Source organism: Netta rufina, assembly GCF_964035555.1.
Source record: "Netta rufina genome assembly, chromosome: 17".
NCBI classification, from domain to species: Eukaryota; Metazoa; Chordata; class Aves; order Anseriformes; family Anatidae; genus Netta; species Netta rufina.
This window is the reverse complement of record NC_140141.1, coordinates 6,417,998-6,440,331: the sequence shown is the minus strand read 5'-3', so window position 1 is coordinate 6,440,331 and position 22,334 is coordinate 6,417,998. Positions and strand designations below refer to the sequence as shown.

At 48.2% G+C, this 22,334-nt stretch overlaps 3 protein-coding genes across 4 annotated transcripts in view; 1 reads left to right on the top strand and 2 right to left on the bottom strand.

Moving 5' to 3' along the window:
• The window catches only part of DGCR2 (DiGeorge syndrome critical region gene 2), a 45,056-nt gene extending 37,477 nt beyond the window's left edge, over positions 1 to 7,579 (bottom strand). The window contains exon 1 of the mRNA XM_084297581.1: positions 7,185 to 7,579. Within this exon, the coding sequence (XP_084153707.1) occupies positions 7,185 to 7,263 (79 nt within the window). The 5' untranslated portion in view covers positions 7,264 to 7,579. The remainder of the gene's footprint in view (positions 1 to 7,184) is intronic.
• A 3,447-nt stretch (positions 7,580 to 11,026) lies between these two features.
• TSSK2 (testis specific serine kinase 2) lies at positions 11,027 to 12,923 on the top strand. Its single transcript, XM_084297035.1, has one exon. The coding sequence runs from the start codon at positions 11,573 to 11,575 to the stop codon at positions 12,539 to 12,541; it is 969 nt and encodes a 322-aa protein (XP_084153161.1). The 5' UTR covers positions 11,027 to 11,572; the 3' UTR covers positions 12,542 to 12,923.
• A 137-nt stretch (positions 12,924 to 13,060) lies between these two features.
• On the bottom strand, positions 13,061 to 22,244 carry ESS2 (ess-2 splicing factor homolog). Of its 2 annotated transcripts, XM_084297033.1 has the most exons (10): positions 22,108 to 22,244; positions 21,796 to 21,964; positions 20,585 to 20,680; positions 19,828 to 19,994; positions 17,813 to 17,930; positions 17,062 to 17,195; positions 16,814 to 16,916; positions 15,357 to 15,466; positions 14,326 to 14,441; positions 13,061 to 13,783 (listed from the first exon to the last, which is right to left on the bottom strand). In XM_084297033.1, exons 1-10 carry the CDS (start codon positions 22,225 to 22,227, stop codon positions 13,498 to 13,500), a joined length of 1,419 nt encoding a protein of 472 aa, XP_084153159.1. In that variant the 5' UTR covers positions 22,228 to 22,244; the 3' UTR covers positions 13,061 to 13,497. The 2 variants fall into 2 exon arrangements, with proteins under 2 accessions (XP_084153159.1, XP_084153160.1); XM_084297034.1 differs by lacking the exon at positions 22,108 to 22,244 and having other exon boundaries at positions 19,828 to 20,016; positions 21,796 to 21,936.
• Positions 22,245 to 22,334: the final 90 nt, after the last annotated feature.

The following is a 22,334-nucleotide window of genomic DNA, read 5'->3' as shown; positions in this document are numbered from 1 at the left end:
CTGCCAGCGCCCTGCAGCTCCTCAACCCCCTTCCATTACGTGAGCGTGTCAGGTATCACAGCACAGAACTTTGGCTTTGCCATTTTTTAGCTGTCACAGCAACAGAAAAATTACTCTCATCCCACCCTGTTGTGCTTAGAAAGCCACAGATGAGCACTTAACACAATGCAGCATCCTTGGGCGATTTATCTCCGCTCTTCCACCAGAACTGGGGGGTGCTTCTGAGTAAGTCTTTGCACTTGGCTGCCTCTGCTGCAAGACTCCCAATTTACCCAGCTTTTCATCATTCACTCCAAGATCTCAGTAACGCAGCACCTTTGTGTTAGTTGCATTTGTGTTTGTCGCATTTTAGCCAGTAAAGAGCAATTTAGGCGTAACAATTTTATGAATTCAGAAATAAAACAACTGCAGTTTTGACCATCCCTAGAACTGAAAAGTTGCAATGTATTTTACAAGTGTGGCATACACAAGGCAAAGTGCACAAACTCAAACCAAGCAGTCATCAGAAGATGGATAATTTGTTTTTTTCTGTTGTTTTTAAAGTGTATGGAACAAAACACGTCGCTCTTAAGGCAGAAGAAATCCTTTCTACTCAAATCACTAACAAAACGTGAGCACAGACAAAGCAAATTCATAAATACAAACGCTGCAGGACAACACTCATCCAGAGCTGCATAAAATCCCTTCCTGCTGCCCATGCCAAGGCCGTGCTCAACTCCAGCCCCCAGACCCGAGCCCAAACTCAGCCCCGGGGACACTTGGGCACTTCAGTCACAGCATCAGGGCTGCCGCAGGAAAACACAGCTGCAGCCAGCACGGAGGCTGCTCGTCCTTCTGCAAGAAATGCCACCTCGTACCTTTTTTTCCACCAGCTTTGGTCTCCACAAAGCCTCACTGTGCACCCCAAGTAATTCAGCCCAAAGAGCAAGAGGTAAGGGGAAGCACAGCACAGGAAGAACATATAAAGGAGAGGATACAGCACAGGAAATAGAACTAATAAATTAAAGTACAACAAGAAGAAAATCAGTAAGTTAAAGGACAAAACTGAAGCGAAAGCCTAAGAGCAGTCGAAGAGTCACGTAACTCACACAGCTGAACCCACCTTTCCGTGCTCAGAGCTGGCTGACGGCTGCAAAGCACCAGTCAATAAACAGTGGAACCTAAATTCACAGTTAGATCAACCAACTTTAATTTTAATTAACTAGGAAGCTGAATGTTATGTTGTTTAGCTCCTGTTAATGAGGCAACTATCAATTCCCATTAAGCTTAAGAAAATTTGTGTTTCTCAATAATCTAATCAGGAGGCAAACGCTGGCAACCACCTCCTCAGGAGCTCCGTATAGCCACCATCGTTACGATGCTGTAGCCAACACAGCGTCAGCAGGCTGACCCTATAACACAAGGGTAACACCAAAAATTTCATGGGAAACCACGCCGTGCCAGAGGGTTGGACAGTGTGGGGAACGCGGATTAAAGGTTAATCCTGAACTCGCGTTTTCCAACAACTCAGCCACCGAGTTGTTTGAGAATTCACTTGCTACAGCTCATCAGTGACTTCACCAAATGATGCAGATTTCTCCTCGATTCTCAAGAGGTTGTGCACAAACCGTACTGCCAGCTGTGTCAGGGTGTGTCTGAGCCGTGAGGGTACCTAAATCCTCTGCGGAGAGGCAGGCAGCCTGGAGCACGGCCAGGAAGGACTGTCAGCGATTAAACACCGGTGGCCCTGGCACCAGGACGGGCTTGGGAAGCTGGCAAACTGCTCTTCAAAAGTGCCGCGCATGAGAGATACGTGTGCAGTGCTGTATTTAGACAGGGATAATATGCTGCGACGGCAGGATGAGCAACAGATTGGCAAGTAGCTGTACCAAAGGAATCTGCTGCTCAGACTCTGTCACAGGAAATCATTAAAGACGTGCTAGACGGTTAGCTAGCCTTTGGGAACTGCCTGTGCCGAGGAGATTTGGTGCTGGGACAGGCGGGGGGACTGCCTCAAACCTCAGCACCCCTCCTGGCCGCGGGGCTGTAGCCGCTCACGGCGGGGCAGCAGGACACAAAGCGAGGTGTGCAGTTATCGCACCCCCTCCCTTCCCGGCCCTACTGCCTGACAGCCGGGAGCAGAACGGGAACTCCCGCGAGTCATGGCACAAGTTATTTCTGGGCACCCCACGGAGTGAAATGAAACCTCATAAAAGTTGCAAGAAATCACATTAAAAAAAAAAAAAAAAACCAACAGCAGAGACTTGAGCATTACCCAAAGAGATTGTAGAGACAGCTACCACTCTTGCATTACAATTCAACACCAAAACCAGCCCTAAATTAATTCCAGGAGATGGAATAGATCGCTGAAGCCTCAGTGGGTTTTCTGACATTCACCAGGGGATTTCACATCTTTCCTTCTTAGTTCCTGAAGCCCTTAACTCTTGGATCGAGCTGTGCCGTTCCCCTGGCACTGGAGGCACACAGGGCACTCTGACAACCAGCGAGGCTGCAGCAGCGCCCCATGCTCTGCCCTCATCTTAGTCCACTCCCGAATCTACCATGGGGACACAGAGGCCACATCTGTGCAAACTCCCCTTCTGCCCTGAGAACCCAACCCCACACACAAGCTGCCTTCTGTCTACAAACTTTTCTCCTCCTTTACTGCAGCCACAGCGAGCAGCAAGCCCACTGGTGCCCCAAAGTTTGCTTGACCATCAGCAGCCTTAGAGCATCAGACCTGCTAACGAGGCCCGGCACTGCCTGCCTCGTGCCTTGCCACACTGGCAGCAGCTGCAAGGAAGAGTTTTCAAATCCATCACCCTCGCTTCGCAGCTCGTAGCAAACAGCAGAGCCCTGAAACACCAGGGAGAGAGAAGGCTGATATCTAACAGGAGAGGGAAAAAACAAGAACTGGCAGGCTGACAAAGAGGGGGCTCGGCAAGGGGTCAGGCTGACTTCCAGCAACACTGACTGAGGAGAGATTAAAAAAAAAAAAAAAAAAAAAAAAAAAAAAAAAAGCTGTCTGACATCACGGAGCCCTCACCTGGGAATCCGGCTGCACACAGACAGGGACTGCAAGAACCTGGAGCCGAATAAATACCACTCACCACGGCTTTCTCTACGGTCGAGGCAGTGAACAGAAAGCACAATGAGGGTTCCCATTTGCTTGCCGACAAAACCTCTGCAGAGCAGAGGAAGGCTGTGCCTAGGTCACGTTTAATGACTGAGTCCTCCGCCGAATTAACTAATGCAATATAACTAGTAAAAACCAGCCAAATTCCAGCAGAGCATGCCGGTTTTATTAGGGGTGTGTCCGGACTTCTGTCCCCAGGAGCCGTGCTGTTTCAGCCCCACACGGACGGAGCGAGGGGCAGCACCAAGGCACGGGGGTGGTGCCAGCTTCAAGCCGGGGCCGTGGGGCTGTGCCATGCGACGCCTCGCTCCGACAAATTGTTCTGAGCGCTGCCCATCAGATAAGTTGCGCCAAATTTTTTAGAAACAAAACTTAGGTCATGGAATTACTTCCCCTAGCCAGCTTTGAAGTGGAGAAAAAAAAAGCTACAAGAAGGAGAACTCAATTGGCTTTTAGCTGCCTGGTAAATGCTCTAACAAGAGAGCCCAATGACCTACATTCACAAGCCTCTGTACTAAACCACTATTACAAAATCCAATATAAAGCCTGACCACGTTTAAGTGTTTTCCATTAGCAAGCAGCAGTATCTTGTTAGAGAAACATGAAAACAAGTTATTGTCGTTAGCGATGATGATCTTAATTAATCCTCTAAACACTACTCTGAAATGTGCCGTCTGGATCATCTCAGACTGTTTAAGCTCCTAATACTCCATAGAGACCCCCAAACCTTCGCTTTTCAGTTGTGTGATGGGATGTTGACAGGAACTTCTTACACATGCTCAAACCGTACTACAGAACTGAATACTTAACGACTTCAACCTCTGATGCTTTTCAGACAACTGACAAAAACACACGAGTGTCTAAATCCAGTCTGGCACCAGTACAGGTTACTGCGATTCAGTGAAAACATCACCAAAATACTTCTTTACCTAAAAGCAACAGCTCTCAGTTCAACAACCTGAGGCAGATGTTTTGAGGTCTCCTGGAAAAGATATTAAGCCAAACCCTACCACAGTGAAGAGCTCAAACAAGTGTCTGTACAGCAGATACAGTCAATTTAGTCAGTGTTTAAACAAAACATTACGGCAGTCTTTCCCTGTACACCCGTGTAGTTGCAAAGGTCTGACACATTCAACTCCACGTTAGCAGCTTCCAAAGATAATGAGTAACGCCAGCTAAGGAGAAATGCTCTGCTAACAAACAAAAAAGAACTTGCAACAACGCATTATAAAGCAGACCAGTAGCCAAAAGGAACAGTTGGTGGTCAAAACAGAAAGGGAAAGAAAAGGGAAAGAGACACTGTGGGACAAACATGTCCAAGCTGAGATTCTCAAAGGCACAAAACTGGCATTAAAAGCCCACGAGCTCAGAAAAACGTAACTGCCCGTGGTAGCTTTAGGAATCTGCATCTCCACAGCCAGTGCTGATGGATGTACCTGATGTCAGTGATGGCAACAGTGCAAAACGGACTTCTGTAACCAAGACAGAAAAATCCACAAAGAAAGGAAATATAAATTAGCTTTTAATAAATGAGGAGAGAAACTATCTCACCCTAAACGCAGAAAAAATAGGTTCCTGTAAACTCACTGCCTTTCAGCTCGCCTGAAAAGATACTACAGTTGAGGAGGCTTAAAAGAAGGTTTTATTTATCTGAAGAGCACAGCAAGAACACGGATACAAAGCTAGTGTCAAATTAACATGGAAGTACAAAGAGGTGCCTGATTCGCCGGGACTGAATTGTGAAGGGACTACACATTCATCTCCGAGTACATAAAACCTCCCATCACTCTGCAGCACTCATTTGATAGCTCCAAGTACAGATTTAAGTTAAGCAAGCTGCAGGCATCCTTTGTAAACCAGTACGACAGTTGCTACAATACCCAGGTTTAAAGAAGCAGGAAGAAAAACAAACACCACCAGGAAAAATAAATTCCAGGCACTATTCTAACTCTTTGTGAAGACATCCATATACTTGCCCAGAAGAGACAAGGGAGACCTCACTATCATTACCATTGTTTAAAATGGGAAATTTGGTTCTGTGCATCCCTGCATGAACCGGATTTTCCCTATTTGCACCTTTTATCTCAGGATAAACCCCGGCACCATTTAATCTACTAAAGAGGTGATCTATTTGAGGTGGTATGTGAAGCAAGTTGATAGCAAACCTTGGCGGAGGGACACAAGGGTCACCTTGGAGAGATGACCCAAGCTCACGGCCGTCCCTGAGAGCAGGACAGGCATCACCATGGACAGCTCAAGCAGGGCGCTCCAGTAAACAGGATGGGCGAGGGCATCCCAGAAGGAATTCGGAAATTCCTCCAACAGCGCTGAGTCCCAGATGCCAGGCTGCACGTGGCTGCATTACTTCACGCGAAGGTGAACTGAGGTCCGTACCTGACATATGGTTCCACGCACAACCACGCGGTACATATGGGACGACACATATGGCTCGCGCAAGGTTCAAGCGATGCGTATGGAGCTGCTGCGGAGGAATCCTAACGCTACAGGTTTCAAAGCCAGCGTTGTACAACCCGAGACGATGACAGTTGGGGTATGTTTACAAGCAGGATGTTTCTGCCAGCGTAGCTACAAGACCACAGATCTCCAAAGCAGATACATTAGAGCAACCGTGAAAAAAAAAACATTCACCTTAAAGGAGCAAAATTCAACAAAAAACTTGTCTTCCTCCATCAAGCATCAGCTGCTAACTGACATTTGATACCATACGAGAGCAGCAACCGTTCTGACACAGCATGGAAAGTACCAGTTCCTAGTTTTTAGGAGGCTACAATGCCCAGTTCCATACCTTGGGGGTCAGGGCCAAACCCACCTGTAAAAGGACACAAAACCGTGAATCTCTGCTGAATGTTTCCAGCCAGCAGTTTGGCTGCCCATAGCACTTAGTGCCAGCTATAAAGGAATTTGCCTGAAATCAGTTTCACGCAGTACCTTCTCCCACATACAAGCCTCTAGCTGTAACAATACTAGCTAGGTTGGCAACTCTTTTTTTTGGCTACTTAAGAGCACATCATAAGCCCTATATATACACACTGTGCTGCCAACGGTGCCAAAAAAACAAGATAAAACAAAGCAAGTCACACACGCAGCAGTTTCAACATCCAAGTTAGTTATTTCAGCAAGGCTGCCTACACTGACCCAATTGTGTTTCAGCCGTACCGAGAACTTGCTGGCGCACACTTCACTAACACGGTTATGTTTCATTGGTTTGGGTTGTAAAAGTTATTTTGAAGAGGAAGGATGAGGGAATTTCGAAGCTACCAGAGGAACGCCGCCGCTCTTACTTTCCTATTTACCAAGGGTGAGGATCACCCAGGAGTACCCTCCCTTTGCAACGGGAGGACAGCTTCCAAACCTGCGAGGCCGCCCCGCGCTCTGGCTATCGATCCTCTTTGGCAGGAGCAGCCAGAGACGGGCGAGAGCTCTGCCAAGCTCCGAGGGAGCTCAGCACCCAAGGAGAAACCTGAACCGAGCGGCGGAGCTGGAGGAGTGGGAGCCTTCAGCCAGCACGCACCAAGCGTTCGGGGAAAGTTAACAGCGCTGACGCTTCAAACCACCGCGCCGGCCGCATGGATTTCGCCATCACACTGGAAGGAGGAAAGAAGTGAGAAGAGAAGCGGGAAGGTGACAGGAGCAGCGAGATGCCACGAGGATTTTCTTTTCGGAGTGACTCGGGAAGGGGGCGGTGTGGGGGTGCTGCGGGTTCCCCCCGGGAGCCTCACCCACGGAGGGGGCTGGGGGCGCAGCACGGAGCCAGCTGAGCGCAGCCCCCGGTAACCAACCGCGGGGCCACGCAGGGCCCCACCGGGGCTCCCCGACCCCCAAACTCCCCCCCAAATATCAGAAGCCGCCTTCAGCCTGCACGGGCGCCGCCGCCCCCCAGGCATCCCCCCCTGAGCGCTTTTAGGGGCAGGGAGCTCGGCGGGAGCCCCGCTCGGGGCGCGACCCCCCGGCTGCGGCCAGCTCCGGGCCGAGGCCCCCGGGGCTGCACCGGGGGCAGCCGAGGAGGAGGAGGAGGAGAGGGAGGAAGGCCCGGCCCCGCCGCCCCTACCTGGCCGCAGCGGCTCGGTGATGCTCAGCACCAGCAGGAAGAGCAGGAGGAAGGTGCCGCTGTCCGCTTTGGGCACCATTTATCCTCCGTTCATCCTCCCCCGGCGCAGCGCCACAAAGCCGCGGGGCGACGGGAGGCGGGAGGAAGGGCAGCGGCAGGAGGAGGAGGAGGAGGAGGAGGAGGAGGAGCCGCCACCGCCACCACCGCCGCCACCGCGGGTCCCCCCGGGCCGCACCGGGCTCTTCCCCGCCCCGTCCGCCGCCGCCCCGGGGCTTTGCGGGCGGCCCTGGCTGCGGCGGGGGGGGAGCGCGGAGGTCGGGGCGGCGCCGCGCCGCGGGCCCCTCGCCTGGCTCCGGCGACGCACAAGATGGCGGCCGCGCCTCCCCGCCGCCTCACCGCCCCGGCCCCGCCGCCGCCACGCCCCCTCCCGGCCAATCGGCGGCGCGGGGGTGGGCGGGGCGGGAGGGAGGCCACGCCCACTGAGGGGTGGGGGGGGTGAGGGGGTGGCCAAAGGGGGGGGTACGGGGGGTACCTGTGGGGGGGTACCCAGGAGGGGGGGGGGGGGGGGGAGCACCTAAAACAAGGGGGGAGGGTGGGGAGGGGGCACCCAAACCTCTGATGGTGCCTGGGGGGGTGCAGCCAAAAGCAGGGCTAACAGATGAGGTGCTTTTTTTTTAATTATTTGTTTTTAATTAATATTTAATTAATATTTAATTAATGAGACGAGGGGTAGTCGGCACCCCGCACGCTGCCTGAAGCTTCTCGCCCTGCGCCCCTCAGGAGCCGAGCCCCAGCCCCGGGGGCTCCTTCCCCTTGATGCCGCGGGCAGACGCAGCTCCCAGCCCACCAGGTTGGGGTGTGCTGACCTCAAAGGCAGCCGGACCCTAAGCCCACCTCACCTGGGGCCTGAGCGTGGGGTGGGAGCAGTGCCCCAAGCCAAGCGGGGGCTGCTCTGCCCTCGCTTCGCACCCAGGGCCCCCGGCACAGCCCGAAGCGTCCCAGCAGGAGCGGGGCCCGGGCCCGATAACCCAGGGATGAGGACTGCACCGAGGGGGAAGCAGTCACGGCAACATCTCCCCCTCCCCTGTCCGGCTGGATTCGTTTCCCTTATTTTTGCAGAGGAACAGCCCAGTCCTCCAAAATAACCCCAAAATAACCCAGTGTTTCCAACCGCAGCTTCCCATCCGTGCGAAACGTCCAGGGCAGGAGGAAGCAGCGCAGGGCCCCGAGCACGGCAGAGGCTGCCCATGGCAGGAGCAGAGCTGCGGGGCCAGGCTGCAGCCCCTGCCAGCCCCGTGCCACCCCTCTGCTGCTTTCAGGCACAGGGCCTGCCTCCAGCAACTCATCCCGATCCTCCTGGCTCTTCAGTAACGGTTCTCGTAACTTTCTCTAACAATTACAGCCTGCCCTTGCCAAAACCAACACTGCTGAAGAGCCAGAATGCCCCAGTTTTTCTTCCCACTTACGCAAACAAGAAGCCCTTGTGCAGGGATCCCTCACCATCTCCTTTCCCCCACGGAGCCGAGCCCTGGGCTGCCCCTTCCCGCACAGACCCTGTAACGTGGGCACCAACATCACAACATCACAGCCCCACCTCGGGCCACGGCCCCAGCTCCACAGGGGCCACCCCGATTCCTTGCAGGCCAGCGCTGGCCCCTCGCAGCGTCACTCACTGCCGACAGCCTCCGTAGCTCCGCAAGTGCTCTGCCTCTTACTGCGGCCGAGGGAGGAAGCATGCTTGGGCCTCACTTGTAAAAAGAAAAATAATGCTCAGAAAGTAAGAAGTCATCAACAACAAGCTGGTTTTTTCGCTTTTGATTTGGCCATGTAAAGCACGTTATCTGCTAGTGCTACAGTACCAAAAAAATCTGGCAACAAAGAGCCCACTGATTCCTTAATTACAGATAACAGGGTGCTCAAGGCTGCAGCAGGAAGCGGAGACAAGACATCAAAGCAAGTGTTACAGGAATAGCCCATCTGAAGAGCACTCCATAACCTTCAGGAGATCCAGTTTTATAGCATTTCACTGAAAATAAATTATAGTTCCAGCAAATACACGAAGGCCCTTCAATCTGGCAGAATCAAGACTAGGATGTTAGTAAGGTTGTGTAGGTTAATTCACTCCAGGGATGACAGAACCAACACTGTCCCACAAGATATTTGCTGCAATCTGCTTTTAGGCATGAATTGCACGATACGAAACTAACACTTCCCAGATTCCCCATTTGTCTACATGTTATTCTGTGAGCTGGCCACATCCTGGTATGAGCACAACTAGCCTGAAATACTAGGAAGCGTTCAGCCAAGGCCTTTCTGAGCAAAGAAATGCTTCTGTGTGTGAGCATCATCTGTTAACTAGGGACACTGATTGTCAGAACACTGTGAAATAAATGAATAGAAATGTTACCTAAAAACTTCATCGTTATTTACCCAGTTCGGTCCTCAAGGGCCACTGAAAACATGGACGCATCAGTAAACAGACATTCTTTACGTTCATTTATGAACATCTGAGAATAGTTTTTGTTTGTTTACCTGAAGAACAACTCAGCCCTCAGTTATTTCCAAATTAAAGAAACCAAAAACTCTTCATTTCATGCAGCCACAAACCCAGCAATGCCGGATTGATCAGTTCCTTTTCACAAGGTGCACTATAAAAACTCCATTCACTTGGAAGGGCTTCCTGTTCAGGGACGTGAGTTTTGGAAGCGGCAGCGGAAACCGTGCGAGAGGAAGCTCTCCACCAGGACAAGCAAGGCAAACATCCCGGGCCTTACACAGGTCTGCAGGCACCGCTCAAAGAGCTGCCTAAAAATTTCCACGGATGTTCCCTGGGTAAAGCGTCACCTGATTATGGCAAACGTCAAGACTGCCAAGTGTTACACAGGCTGCCCTGTACTCAGGCGTGGTGCAAGAAGGGCACACACGTGGCTACACCTGTTTCCTGCTCAAAAGGTGCTCAGAGATCAGCTCTTACTGGAACATGCACAGCTCTGAGTGGTTAAAACTGCTCTTCATCCTTCTGGTTAATCACAACGATTAGCCAGAAGTTTCAAAGAAAGGGAGGAAAAAAGTTTTAAAAAGCCCCAGTCTGGCTGTCTGAGGTACTGCTTCAGTTCTTCAGAATGCTGTTGGTGTCCATGCTGCACGATTGTCCCTAGCCCTGTGCTTTTCCCATCGCTGTCAAGTCTTTGAAGTCTGACACATAGAAGCTGAAAAATCAAGTTTGAAAAAGCTGAAACCAACACAAAGCACAAAGCTCCAGAGGCTGATGACAGTGAAGCAATCAACACGCAAAACAACAGGAATCCTCCGATCAACTCTGAAGAAGGTGCTGTCCTGAACCTTTCTCGAGAATATCAGAAGCTGGAAGCCAGAACTTCCCAAACAGTGAGGGTTTAAGAAAAAGCCAGATGCAAAGCCCACAAAAAGCAGCAATTCATGACCTGCGGAATTGAGGGGCTGAACGAAAACTAAGGAAATGAAGTTAAGGGATGGCACATCCTGCCCTTCCAAACCCCAAGCAAACAAACAAAAACCCACCGCAATTCTTGAACGCAGCCATTGCAGACAAAACTGGTCCACTGTGGAACGAAAGCATTTAAGAAACTTAACAACAAGTCTTTTGTAAACTCAAGATAACCAAAAGAATTGCTAAGACTAGATTTCAATCTAGTAAGTAAAAAATGAAACCTTCAGCAGTAGAAATATTTTAAAGGAGTTCTACTTCACTAAATTTAGTTACTTAAGACATTTTTCCAATAGCTTTATGCTTTCGGGAAGGAGCTTTTTCCTGAACATCATTAGGAAAAATTCCTTCATATTACCCTGTGGAGGAGGGCAGGGAGGAGGAAGCTGGCAGACTAAAGACTGAAGAGGAGGATGCCTCCCCCCCTCCCAAAATTCACCCCGTGTGATTACATTCATTTTCCTTCTAAGATGCCAGAGATAATTCCCCACACCAATCAAATGTGTCTACCGAATTATTTACTGCACAGCTCAGCTCCTGGTTAACACAATGTAATGTATAAAAGATGTAGGCACATTTCAGAAAAAAAAAAGAAAAACTTTTAAGCTGCTTCCACCCTACCAGCAAAACTAAACACAAAGACTGTTTTATGAAGAAGGGTGGAGCACGACCACTGTCCCTCAGACTTGCCACCACATTTTACCTCGGATGAGGTCACCCAGGGGCTGTGCAGGACTGGAATTGCCGATCTGACCGCGGGAGCTGTCTGTGACATCACACAGCGCCCGGTGCCGGGCCGGCTGGCCGCTCGCCCGCGGTTCCAGCAGCTCGGGCAGCCACCATGGTGCACAGCCACACCACCTGCCACCACGCATGATGCTCACCAGCACCAGCTCACACAGCTCCCCAAAGCTCTCCCACCATGGACGATGCTGCGGTGCTTGAAAGGAAAGGTTACAGCCTGAGCGCCACGCTGGGAGAGGGCTCGTACGGCAAGGTGAAGTCAGCCTACTGCAACAAGTTGAAATGCAACGTGGCCGTAAAGATAATCGACAAGAGGAAAACTCCCCGGGACTTCCTGGAGAGATTTCTGCCCAGGGAAATAGCTGCTCTGAAACGCTTGCACCACCCATCGATCATCAAAACCTATGAGATCTTTGAGACATCAAATGGGAAAGTGTACATCATCATGGAGCTGGGGGTGAAGGGAGACCTCCTGGACTACATCAAGATCACGGGAGCCATGAAGGAGGACTTTGCTCGTTTAAAGTTCCAGCAGCTGGCTTCTGCCATCAAGCACTGCCATGACTCAGACCTTGCTCACAGGGACCTGAAATGTGAGAACATCCTTCTCGACAAAGACCTAAATGTCAAGTTGTCAGACTTCGGCTTTTCCAAACCCTTGTCTCGGGATGAAAATGGGAGAACTATTCTCAGTAAAACCTTCTGTGGGTCTGCTGCATACGCAGCCCCTGAAGTGCTGCAGGGCATTCCTTGCGACCCCAAGATTTCTGACATATGGAGCCTGGGCGTCATCCTCTATACAATGGTCTACGCATTAATGCCCTTTGATGATTCCAATGTTAGAAAAATGATCTATATTCAGAAACAACACAGGATTCCCTTCCCCAAGTCAAAATACCTGACTACAGAGTGCAAGGACCTTATTTACCACTTGCTCCAGCCCGATGTATCTCAGAGGCTGTGTATAGATGAAGTTCTGAAACACTCATGGTTGCAGACTCCAAAATCCCAAATCCCAACCTCTCCGCCAGCTGCAGAAACTGGTGAGTGTTCCCAAAACCTGCATGACAAAAAGCCTGAGCACAAACAGGAAGCCAAAACCCACCCTGCAGAACAGGAAGGACAGAAGGAAAATGGATCCTCTTAAAAATCGGTCCAACTTGTGAACTGCTGGTTTTCAACTTGAGCTTCTCTGAACCCTTTAAGAAACACTCCTCGTCTTTTGCTTTACAAAGTATAGAAACACAAAATACAGTGCATCTGCTGAGCTGAACGAACACTGCTGTTTTAAAAGGCCTGTCTGATACGGTTTGCAGGGACCAGAAGTTACGGTCAAAAGCACATCAGAAAACTTTCAGGTCACAGTGCTGCTGACTGACACATTTCTCACACGTTTCTCAAGTTTCTGATTATACCAGCTGCAGAATTCAGTAAGTAACAGTGCAGATTATTAGGAAGTGTGAATTGATGTCTGGAACCACATGCATACTTTTTTCACAACATAACAATTCTCTTGACAGGTCCATTGTACACTCAGGAGCATCAGTTTGAACTCCACTTACATTAAACAGAAGCCCTCTAAAATTCTGGGTCATGTCTCAATATATACACGGTTATATCCTCTCTTCTGCAAAGCACAAGACCAAAGAAGTTTGACAAGCAGGAGGAAAGTCCAGTCCAACCTTTTAGGAAGGCTTACCACGTTTTATAAATAGATATATCTGTACAGAAATGTATTTAAACGCATGGCCATCTTAAAAAAAAAAAAAGAAATATATCTTTAAAAAATTATCGCTGTTTTCTAAGAGTCCAGACTCTTCTCTGCCACTGCAGGAAGCATCCTTACAATACAGCAGCCCCGTGTAACACATCCGTGCAGTTCAGAGGGAAGTTATACCACAGCAGGAGATATTTTGCCTCCAAAAGCACATCACAAAGCTGCTTCAGCCACATAGTCTAGACCTGGTCCCAGATCTAGTAACTGCTGCTTTCTGCTCTGGCAGCTGTACCTAGATACCCCTCACTACTGATGGCTCGCGACATCCAGCTTGCAGCCAGCTAAGCACAGACAGTTCGCTACTGCCTTGCTGATGACTGGAACATTTAGAAGAAATCAGATGCCTTCCTTCTTTTAGGAAGCTGCAGTAAATTGTCTGTGATCGATGTCGTGTCTTGAGATACTGGTGTCTGAGATACTGTCCTAGACTGCGGGGTGCCTGTGGGTGTCTGAGGCCCGCTTGCAGGGGTCTTGTAACCTGGCGTTCCCGTGTGGGCTGGGGAAGGAGTATAGCTGGCTCGCAGGGCTTTGTCAGTGTATTTACTTGCAGTCCTGTTTACGAGTCGCTGCAAGGCCGGTGACATTGCTGGGCTTAGTCCTTTTGGAGTGAGGCTGGAATAGAAAAGACAGTTTTAACAGATTTTACAGTAAAAAATTGCCATTTATCAGGAATACTATCGATGCTTCCATAGGAGAGCTTGGTATCCACTCCCTCCACTGACCAGACCCACTGGCTGCAGAGGTCTTTCTGCCTGCAGGTAAATGCAGCCTGTCTCTCTAGAGAGAGAAGTAATGGAGAAACATCCAATACCCCTCCTAAACGTGACCAGCTCAGCCTGCCTTTTTCCTTTGAGCCTGTACTGTCCCTCCTGTGGCCCAGCCAAGCAAACCGTATCGCATCTCCTCTTACTGCAGTGAGGCGAGACACCGGCCAGGTGCGCTGCTTGGGTGGCGTGGGGCAGAACAGGAGCGAGTACCACAAACCACCACCACACACCTTCCCTTGGGAATTGAGTTCCTTCTTAAAGCTGTTGGCTTGCCTGTACCCCTTCTGCTCCCAGCACTCTTCTCATCCCTCCCTTTCTGTGTATGTTGATTTAAACCTCATCAGAAAACACCCCTTCCCAATTCCGCCATCAGAACAGAAGTCTCACCTGGCCAAGTTTTCTGTGACTTTTCGAAGAGCCTCTTGCTTCTTTGCTCGGTTTTTAGCTGCCACTTCATTGGCCATCTTGAGTCCTAACCTCTCACGACGCCCAGGCTCCAGGATCTATAAATACATCACACAGTTTATTTGTCAAGGCACTAGCATGAGTGCTGCGTAGTGAGACAAAGCACCTCCACGGTTGGATTGCAGCTGACAAGGGCCTAAACCAGGGAGGAGTGGGATCAGCCCACTCTTCTCTGCTGCTACATAAAAGCCAGAGAGGACACAGAGACCTTCAACCTGCCTTTGCAAGTAACAAAAATGGTAAAACCAGTTCAGTCAAGGAAGCAGCCATTACCTCTGGCATTTCCTCCCTCCTGCTGTCTCTGGTAGACAAACAATGTCACCTGTGTCTTGCCTAGCCTGGCCCGTAGCCAGCCGGCTCTCAGGCAAACACAGCCATAGCTAAACACAGCAGGAAAACCAGTCAAGGACTTTGACGTCTGACAAAACAGAGGCACACACAGAAAATTACACCTTCCTTAAACTAAGGAATCTCAGACAACTCACATTCAATGACACCAGCAGGAGACAGGTGGCATACAGGGTCAGGTGCCTTTAGCAAAGCCAGAGTACCTTCCCTACCCTCAAATGATACAGCTGCCTCAGACGGTGACAGACAGAAGATCAAGACAGAATAAAAGCTTATGATTTCTGCCTGTTCATACATTAAAATCAGAGAAACCAGGCACCTCCAAAAGCCCCTTCATCTGGGCCCAACATCGAACTCTGAGTCTCACTCTCTTGCCAACTGTGTGTTCCATCTCAGGTACCTTCACTAACTAGCTTTCACGTGCATCCATGTCCACCTCCACCCTCCAAGCAGAACCCAGGTTATTAGTCTCAAGGACTGGAACGCAGCCCAGAGATGTGTCACACATCCCACAACAATGTTAATCTATTAGTACTTGCTTGTCTTTCTCTTCTTAGTCCATCCCCACAAAAAAGAAGGACATCTTAACTCCTGACGTAAAATACCTTGAAAGCTGGCCCAGGTGTTCGGTCCACATATGGCGTTTCCGACCCATCCAGACGCAAAGGGGTGGTTTCGATTTCACCCCATGTCATGAAAGGAGACTCATTCACACCTAAAAACAAATTTGTAAAGTCATTCATGCAGGACATTTGACTATTTGGGCAGTACACACACACACACGCAAAAAAAAAAAACATCCGGAGAGCCAAATTATGAAATGCAGCAGATTTATCAAGACACAAACGAGCCCTTCTCCTGCAGAGGAAATCACAGCCCATTTGAACAGTGACATGTTGTTCCCATTAAAAAGGCATGACCTTAAACTCCCAGGACTGCTTGTGGCTGTGACACCCTCTAGGTTACAACACCCAAGCTGTTCCTTCCATGTGTTTATTTTTCTATCCGGTATGCTTTTGCTTAGTGAAACTTTTTTTTTTTTTTTATGGTCTGAAAGCTCCTTCAACACGGGGAACTATTTAAAAATAGGGAAATGAGTAATGTATGTAATAAGCCAGATGTACTCGCAATTCACCTTGAGGTTAGCCTGTGCCAACCAGTGACAACATCTTGCCTAACAGAGCCTATTCTGTAGTTGTAGCTATGAGCCCAGCTAAGTCACCGGCTAGAAAATCCGGCTGTCCAGCATCTAGGAAAGGCATTTACACTGAGGAAAGGAAGCGCGTTCCACATGCCACCTACAGGCCTCTCAGATGAAAAGCCTCACTGTGCTCACCTTTTAGCACAGTGATAAAAGACAGGGAAACCCACACTGGTGAAGAACAGCTCAGAATTTGGATACCGTATCTGAAGTAGAAGAAAACCACCAGTATATTCTAACTAAAAGTATCCCGAAGCTAATACAGCTGAACAAAATGATCTGTTACACGCAAGAGTATTAAGATGAAAAGAAGAAATAGGAAGGAGGAAAATACTATGTTACAGTGAGAAGCCAGTGAGATAAAATATATTCCTATGCGCTGGGCTGAACCATCACACACCAACCTACAGGACACATGATCAGGAACGCTCCCCACTTTGTAAAAGGACCAACTGAACGTGTTGGAAGGTTAATGTTTGAATTTCTGTCTTTAAGCACTAGAGAAGCCTCACCCAGAGATTAAAAGAAAATAATAGCAGCCACTGAACACCAGGTGTAGGTTGCCTAGGATGGCTCACCCCTCTAGAGGATTCCTGTGCAATGGCAGAGCAGCTTGCTCAGAGTCTCTGGTACTGCGTGACTTTTAATCACTGCATCAAACTGGCACACACGGTACACAAGTCACCAGCACATGAGGCACATACAGCCTTGCCTCCTCATCTAAACCAAAAACAACACTCCAATGCTGAACAAACAGTACATCAACAAGTGCAGCAGCAATCCTCTTACATCACGGGGAGAAAAAAAATAAAAATAAAAACCCACCACCACCAAAGACCCAACAACAACAAAAATTCTTACCAGGGGCAGGAGAGGGGGTAGCCACAAATCCGTATCCGTTCACTTTTGGAGACTCCTGGGGTATCAGCTCTTTCCCATCCGGTCCCACTTTGCCCTGTTTGTACTAAAATAATAGAAGACAATGTCATTCATCTGTCTTTAGAGAAAGGTGCCAGTCAGCTGTATCAAGCACACACAGTTCTCCTGGCTGACAAACATCAGAGAGCAGTTTTAAAAGGCTTAGGTCAGAAGCAGTAAAATTATCCAACCTGAGCATTGAGGGCTGCAGCTTGCTGGAGCTGGGATTTGCTCACAGCTTGGCTAAAAGGGTCCTTCACAAAACGAGTGTTTCGATGGACAACTTCCCTGGGCTTCTTGAATGTGTCCTCCTCATCAGGTACACCTGGAAAAGCAGAAGTCTTTTATGGAAGGGCTCAGGTACCACCAGGATACGATTTGTAACACAAAAAAGATAAGTTAAGATCAGTGGTTTTTTGTTTGGTTGGTTGTGGTTGTTTGTTTTGTTTTTATTAAAGAAAAGAGTCAACTATATTTTCTTTTCTCTACTTCATTTTTTTGTAGAAATTATCATTTGTATATTTATAGCCAGAATGGAAGCTACAAAATGATGTAGTTTTCTATAGTAACCAAGGGACCAAGAAACAAAAGGTGCTTTGAGAAGCAAGGAATGAATAAAGATGACAGAAAAATGCTTATAAATAAGATAAACCAAACCGGAAAGATCTACGGCTCCTGTAAACAAGCACTTCTGTAACATGTTCAGTGATTGTGTTCAGTGACAGAACATGCTCAGGCTTTGCAATCAGAGGCAATGAAGCAAGATCCCAGGAACGGGGCGGGGTGCAGAAGACTAACAACTGCACATCTCTGAGCTCCACAGAATAAATAGCGCAGTATCACCAGAAAGAGCTGCTCTGTCACCTACAGAAGTGCTGTAAGCACTGTTTGGAGTCAACCCACCTAAACCAGTGCATCTCCTGAGAGACTTGCATGCCTCACCTGTTGGATAATACATGAGGGTGTTTCGAGCAGTGTACTCCCAGGTCTCCAGCCCAGCTTTCACATTCTCCAGGGCTTGCTGCTCCGCTGAAGGAAGTGCCAGGTTTTCATTTCGTCGCTGGAAGAGTGTAAATAATAATAATAATAAAAATAAAAAAACAGGTATGAAACAGACTCCTGCTATCTTTTAATCAGGCATATATATTACTTGGAGAGCTCAATCACCAGCTCAGCCACGTGCCCTAACGCACTTCACACCTGCATAGCATCAGCTCCCTCTCTCTAGCAACTGGCACTTGAGAAAACATCCTGTCCCGTAGGTGAGCTTCACAAACGAAAACTCCGTATGAAATTCTGGTATAAAATCAAGTGAAGACTAAAGACTTCTCAGAAAGATTATGACAATTACATCTTGCAACAACACTTAGAATGGTTCAACCTTTTTCTCTAGTAATCAAAATTAAAATGAAGCCTTCGTCACTAAAAAAGGGAACAGCAAGACATGCTATGTGTCTAATATCAAGGCAGTCTACAAGGCCAAAGAGAGTAACCCTGGGAGAATCTTTGTACCATCCCAGTCTCACACAAAATGTATTAGCTGACATAAGAAGTAAGAAAAGAGCAGAAACTGCCTGAATACTCAGAGAACTGGTAAGCTTTTCCCCAGGAATACAGCTATGGAAGTACTTGTCATATTGACACTATTACCTGCATGCCGGTACCAGCACAGTAGCATCACTAGTAGTTACAAGAAGCTAGCAGAATACAGTCAGCCATTGATAAGTTACTACACTTTTTATTTTTTCCACACTAAAATTCGACAATACTACCAGAACAGATTAACTGATATCATCCAGAGGTATCATCCACATACACTTATAAAGCAGCATCATTGCTGAACACATCAAATGAGGCCACAGCGTCTGCTCCACAAGCAGGCGTGCTGTGCAAGGAAGAGCAAGGTCTGAACACACAGCACTGCCTGACAGGAAGACATGGAGCATCAGCACCAGGCTGGCTCTGACAACCTTGCCTTGACCCAAAACAATCCCTTTGGGGATGTTCTGCTGCCTGCCTTTTAACTCTGATTTAAAGCATTCTAGCCAAGAAGATGCACAAGGATACACAGAGGGTACTTTTATTGTAACAGGCTCTGAGGCTTCACATTAGCTGGGATTAAAAAAAAAACAAAACACAATGGCAAGCTTCACTTATGTATTAGTGCCAAAATTCATTCAAAAGGCATTGCAGCTCAGATCCACATTGACACATCTGGTAACAGTGCGAGCTGCTCACTACTTATCTAGAAAGACTGACATGGCAGCCCCAGAACAGCTCCTGTATCTCCCATTAAGCTAGCTGAGGAAGACAGCACAGCCAGCCACAGTGTGCAGTATTTTACATCAGCAGTTGAACAGATTATTACTGATAATAGACACAGAAAACTGAAATAAGAAAAATGATCCAACTGCAAATGATAAATGGTTAATGGACAAACACGGGGAACTGTACTTCGGCTGCTCGCTTTGATATTGCTGCCTCTGGAAGAGACTGCCAGGAACACTCACATGTGTACCTGGTGCTGTGCTTCCCAGGCTCAGAGCCCCAGGCAGAGAGAGATCTTCAGTGATTTACATCACTTTTATCACTGAAGACTATCCTTGTATTACAGATGGGAAAAACAGGATTTCAAAATGAAGCATTCAGCTAACACAGAAGCCAAAAAACTCAGGCTTAGCTCAGCTTTAGATGTGATCACTCCATGCACCTTCTATCAAGTTCTTTCTATTCTTATTCAATAATTCAGTAATTCTATTCTTATTCAATAATTCAAAATTCAATAATTCAACAGCCCCATACTCAAAACCAATGAATTCTCCTCTGGATTTACAGCAGCTTTTGAAAACAGAAGGTAAGATAATATATTACTTAATCAAGCAAGAAATACAGCAAAATGGTGTTTCTGTGTTGTGTCATTTTGGAAAAGCAGCGCTACACTTGAGCCATTTCCTTACCTGGGTGTACTCCTCTTCTGCATTGTACAGCCACGCATGCTTGACTTTCTCCTTCTCTTTGGCCACTTCCATGATCTGCTCAAACGAAGCATTATCTTCGCTCGTGTGTTTTGCTAAGAAGCTGTCCAAATTGGGAAGCGCATCTTTATCATCTTTTTCTGCTTCTCCTAACAAGAGGAGGAAAAAAGCCTGAGAAAGGTTAATACCTCCCTTTCTATAACAAACCTACACGTAACTCCTTATCCCTTCTGAGAGCTAGCCTTCTACTGACCCACTAATAATTAAACATAGTCAAAAAAAGTACATACATGCAGAGTGGTAGAATATTATTTTTTTAGAAGACAACCAATTTTCACATAAAGGCTTCTACAGCATTTATAGCTACTTGTGTTAAAGGGAAAATGCACAAGCAGACAGCTGCTAGCAGATGTCTATAGTATACTATACAAACATCTCTACCCCTACTACCATTGCTTATTGACCCTAATTTCAGGTGACACAGGAAAAAATTACTGCTTTGAAAGAAATAAGCTGAATTAAGACTTTGCACAGCCCTAACTCATAACTGAGAATTCACACACCCGATATGAAATGTGCATCAAGCCCAACTTCCAAGTGATCATTTTCACTTACTTAGAAGGTTAAAAGAAACTGCTTAAACATTGGCTAAATACCCGAAACCTTCCCAGGAGACAGAGCTCACAAATATATGTTCCTGCTGCTGAAGAATTCAGCTACAGGAACATCATTCTCCTACCTTCCTCTGCAGCTTTGATGCCAGCTTTGGATTTATTTCCCAGTGGAAGACCACCTGGATGAACTTCTGGGGTTTCAAACGTAGCTGGAGTAACATCTGAGACAGAAACAAGAAGGTTTACATGGTTACCAGAGCACAGAACAGGCCACTGTCCGTGGTATCTTGCATCACAGTATGGGTCACGTACCAAATATGAGTCACAGAAGACGTATCACAAGAAGACTAATTTAATTAAAAAGTTGTGAAAAGAATACAAAATAGTCTTTTCAATACTGTGCTAATCACTGAACAAGATTTTGCTCTAAGACATTTTTTTCCTGCTGAGAAAAATACACAGGAGAACCAAGGCCCCATGTATTTGCCATCCTATTTACAGTTTTAACCAACAGAAGCAGCAGCATGAGCATGTTAACAATCTAACCCAGGTGAGTGTTAGCACCTATGGTAGGGAAGGAAAGAAAGCCACTTGGTGAGGTGTGTTCTTTTGCCATGAGAAGGCTAGTTACCTAAACTGCGCAGCTAGAAGTCATCCAGGCACCGGGCTTTAGTGTAAAACACAGCTGAACTCAAAGTGAAAGCAAATATACAGTAAGGCATCAGATGCCTGCTACACAAACCTCTGACAGTCATGAACTTTCAACAACTTCCATCCTAAATATATGAAACTCTTCTTTATTTACAGTTGCAACAAAATCCCCTGAAACTATAATAATGACTGAGCACATAGCCTAGAGCTTCTGATACTGCGAGTCAGAACATGTAACTTTCCCTGGAGCACACAAGCTTGACAAAATGTGGCTCTGAGTTATGGTTACTCTGCAGCTGTTTCCGCCCCCACTCCCCCAACAGCACTCCTTCTAAATGGCATTATTAAACGCCATCAGGGAGAAATTCAGCATTAGTCATCAGATATGGCTACTCCTGACTGCAGTATATGAAAGAATCAGGACTGACGTTACCTGGGACTTAAGACAACCACCGCCAGCACGAAGTTAGGTAAAAGAGCCATAATATTAAATATAAAACCTTCCACCTTAAATAAACCTAATAAAAATAAAGTTCCAAACGGTTAAGGCAGCCTTTTTTCTTTCTTGCGTAGCCCACTGTATAAAAAGACAAAGCACAAGTGTGTTTTGTTTGTATTTTTTTTTTGTGGAAGCCACCTACACCCTCAGCATAAGCACTAGGGCAGCCCGGTGAGCGGTTCTTACACGGCACAGGGGTGTCCCTCGAGGATTTGCCCAGCGAGGAGCCAAACTTAATAGCGATTTGCCTCATCTTCTCCAAGTCACCGTTTTCCTCCGCCTCCAGATACTCCTTCTGCGCTCGCAGCTTCTCCACGTCGGGGAAGAAGTCCCGCTGGATGATCTTCTCTAGACTCTACACGCGGGGAGAAACAAACAACGCGTAAACGAACCGCGGGGACGCTGAGGGGACGCTGAGGGGGCCCCGGGGCCGGGCCCAGGCCAGGCCGCGAGCAGCCGGGCAGGCAGAGCGCGGGGCCGGCCGCGCCCGCCGCGCACCTCGATGTACGCGTCCTCGTCCAGGATCTTCTTGGGGCCCGGCCGCGCCGCCGCCGCCTCCCTCTGGGCCGCCACCGGCACCAAGGCCCCGGCGGAGGCCGCGGGAGCCGCCGCCATCATGGCGCCTCCTCAGCCGCCGTAGCCGCCGCGCGGTGACGTCACGGCGCCCCCTGGCGGCCCGTTGCCATGGCAACGGCGCGGCCCGGTCCCGACCCCGTCCCTCCTCT

What these genes read in the sequence shown, in the direction of transcription:
- TSSK2 (XM_084297035.1), top strand. Translation starts at nt 11,573, where the DNA reads ATGGACGATGCTGCGGTGCTTGAAAGGAAAGGTTACAGCCTGAGCGCC.
- ESS2 (XM_084297033.1), bottom strand. Translation starts at nt 22,227, where the DNA reads ATGATGGCGGCGGCTCCCGCGGCCTCCGCCGGGGCCTTGGTGCCGGTG. An exon ending in CATCAAAGCTGCAGAGGAAG is followed by an intron (nt 19,995 to 20,584) that starts GTAGGAGAATGA and finishes TCCTCTTGTTAG; the next exon opens with GAGAAGCAGAAAAAGATGAT. An exon ending in CTGCAGCCCTCAATGCTCAG is followed by an intron (nt 16,917 to 17,061) that starts GTTGGATAATTT and finishes CTATTATTTTAG; the next exon opens with TACAAACAGGGCAAAGTGGG.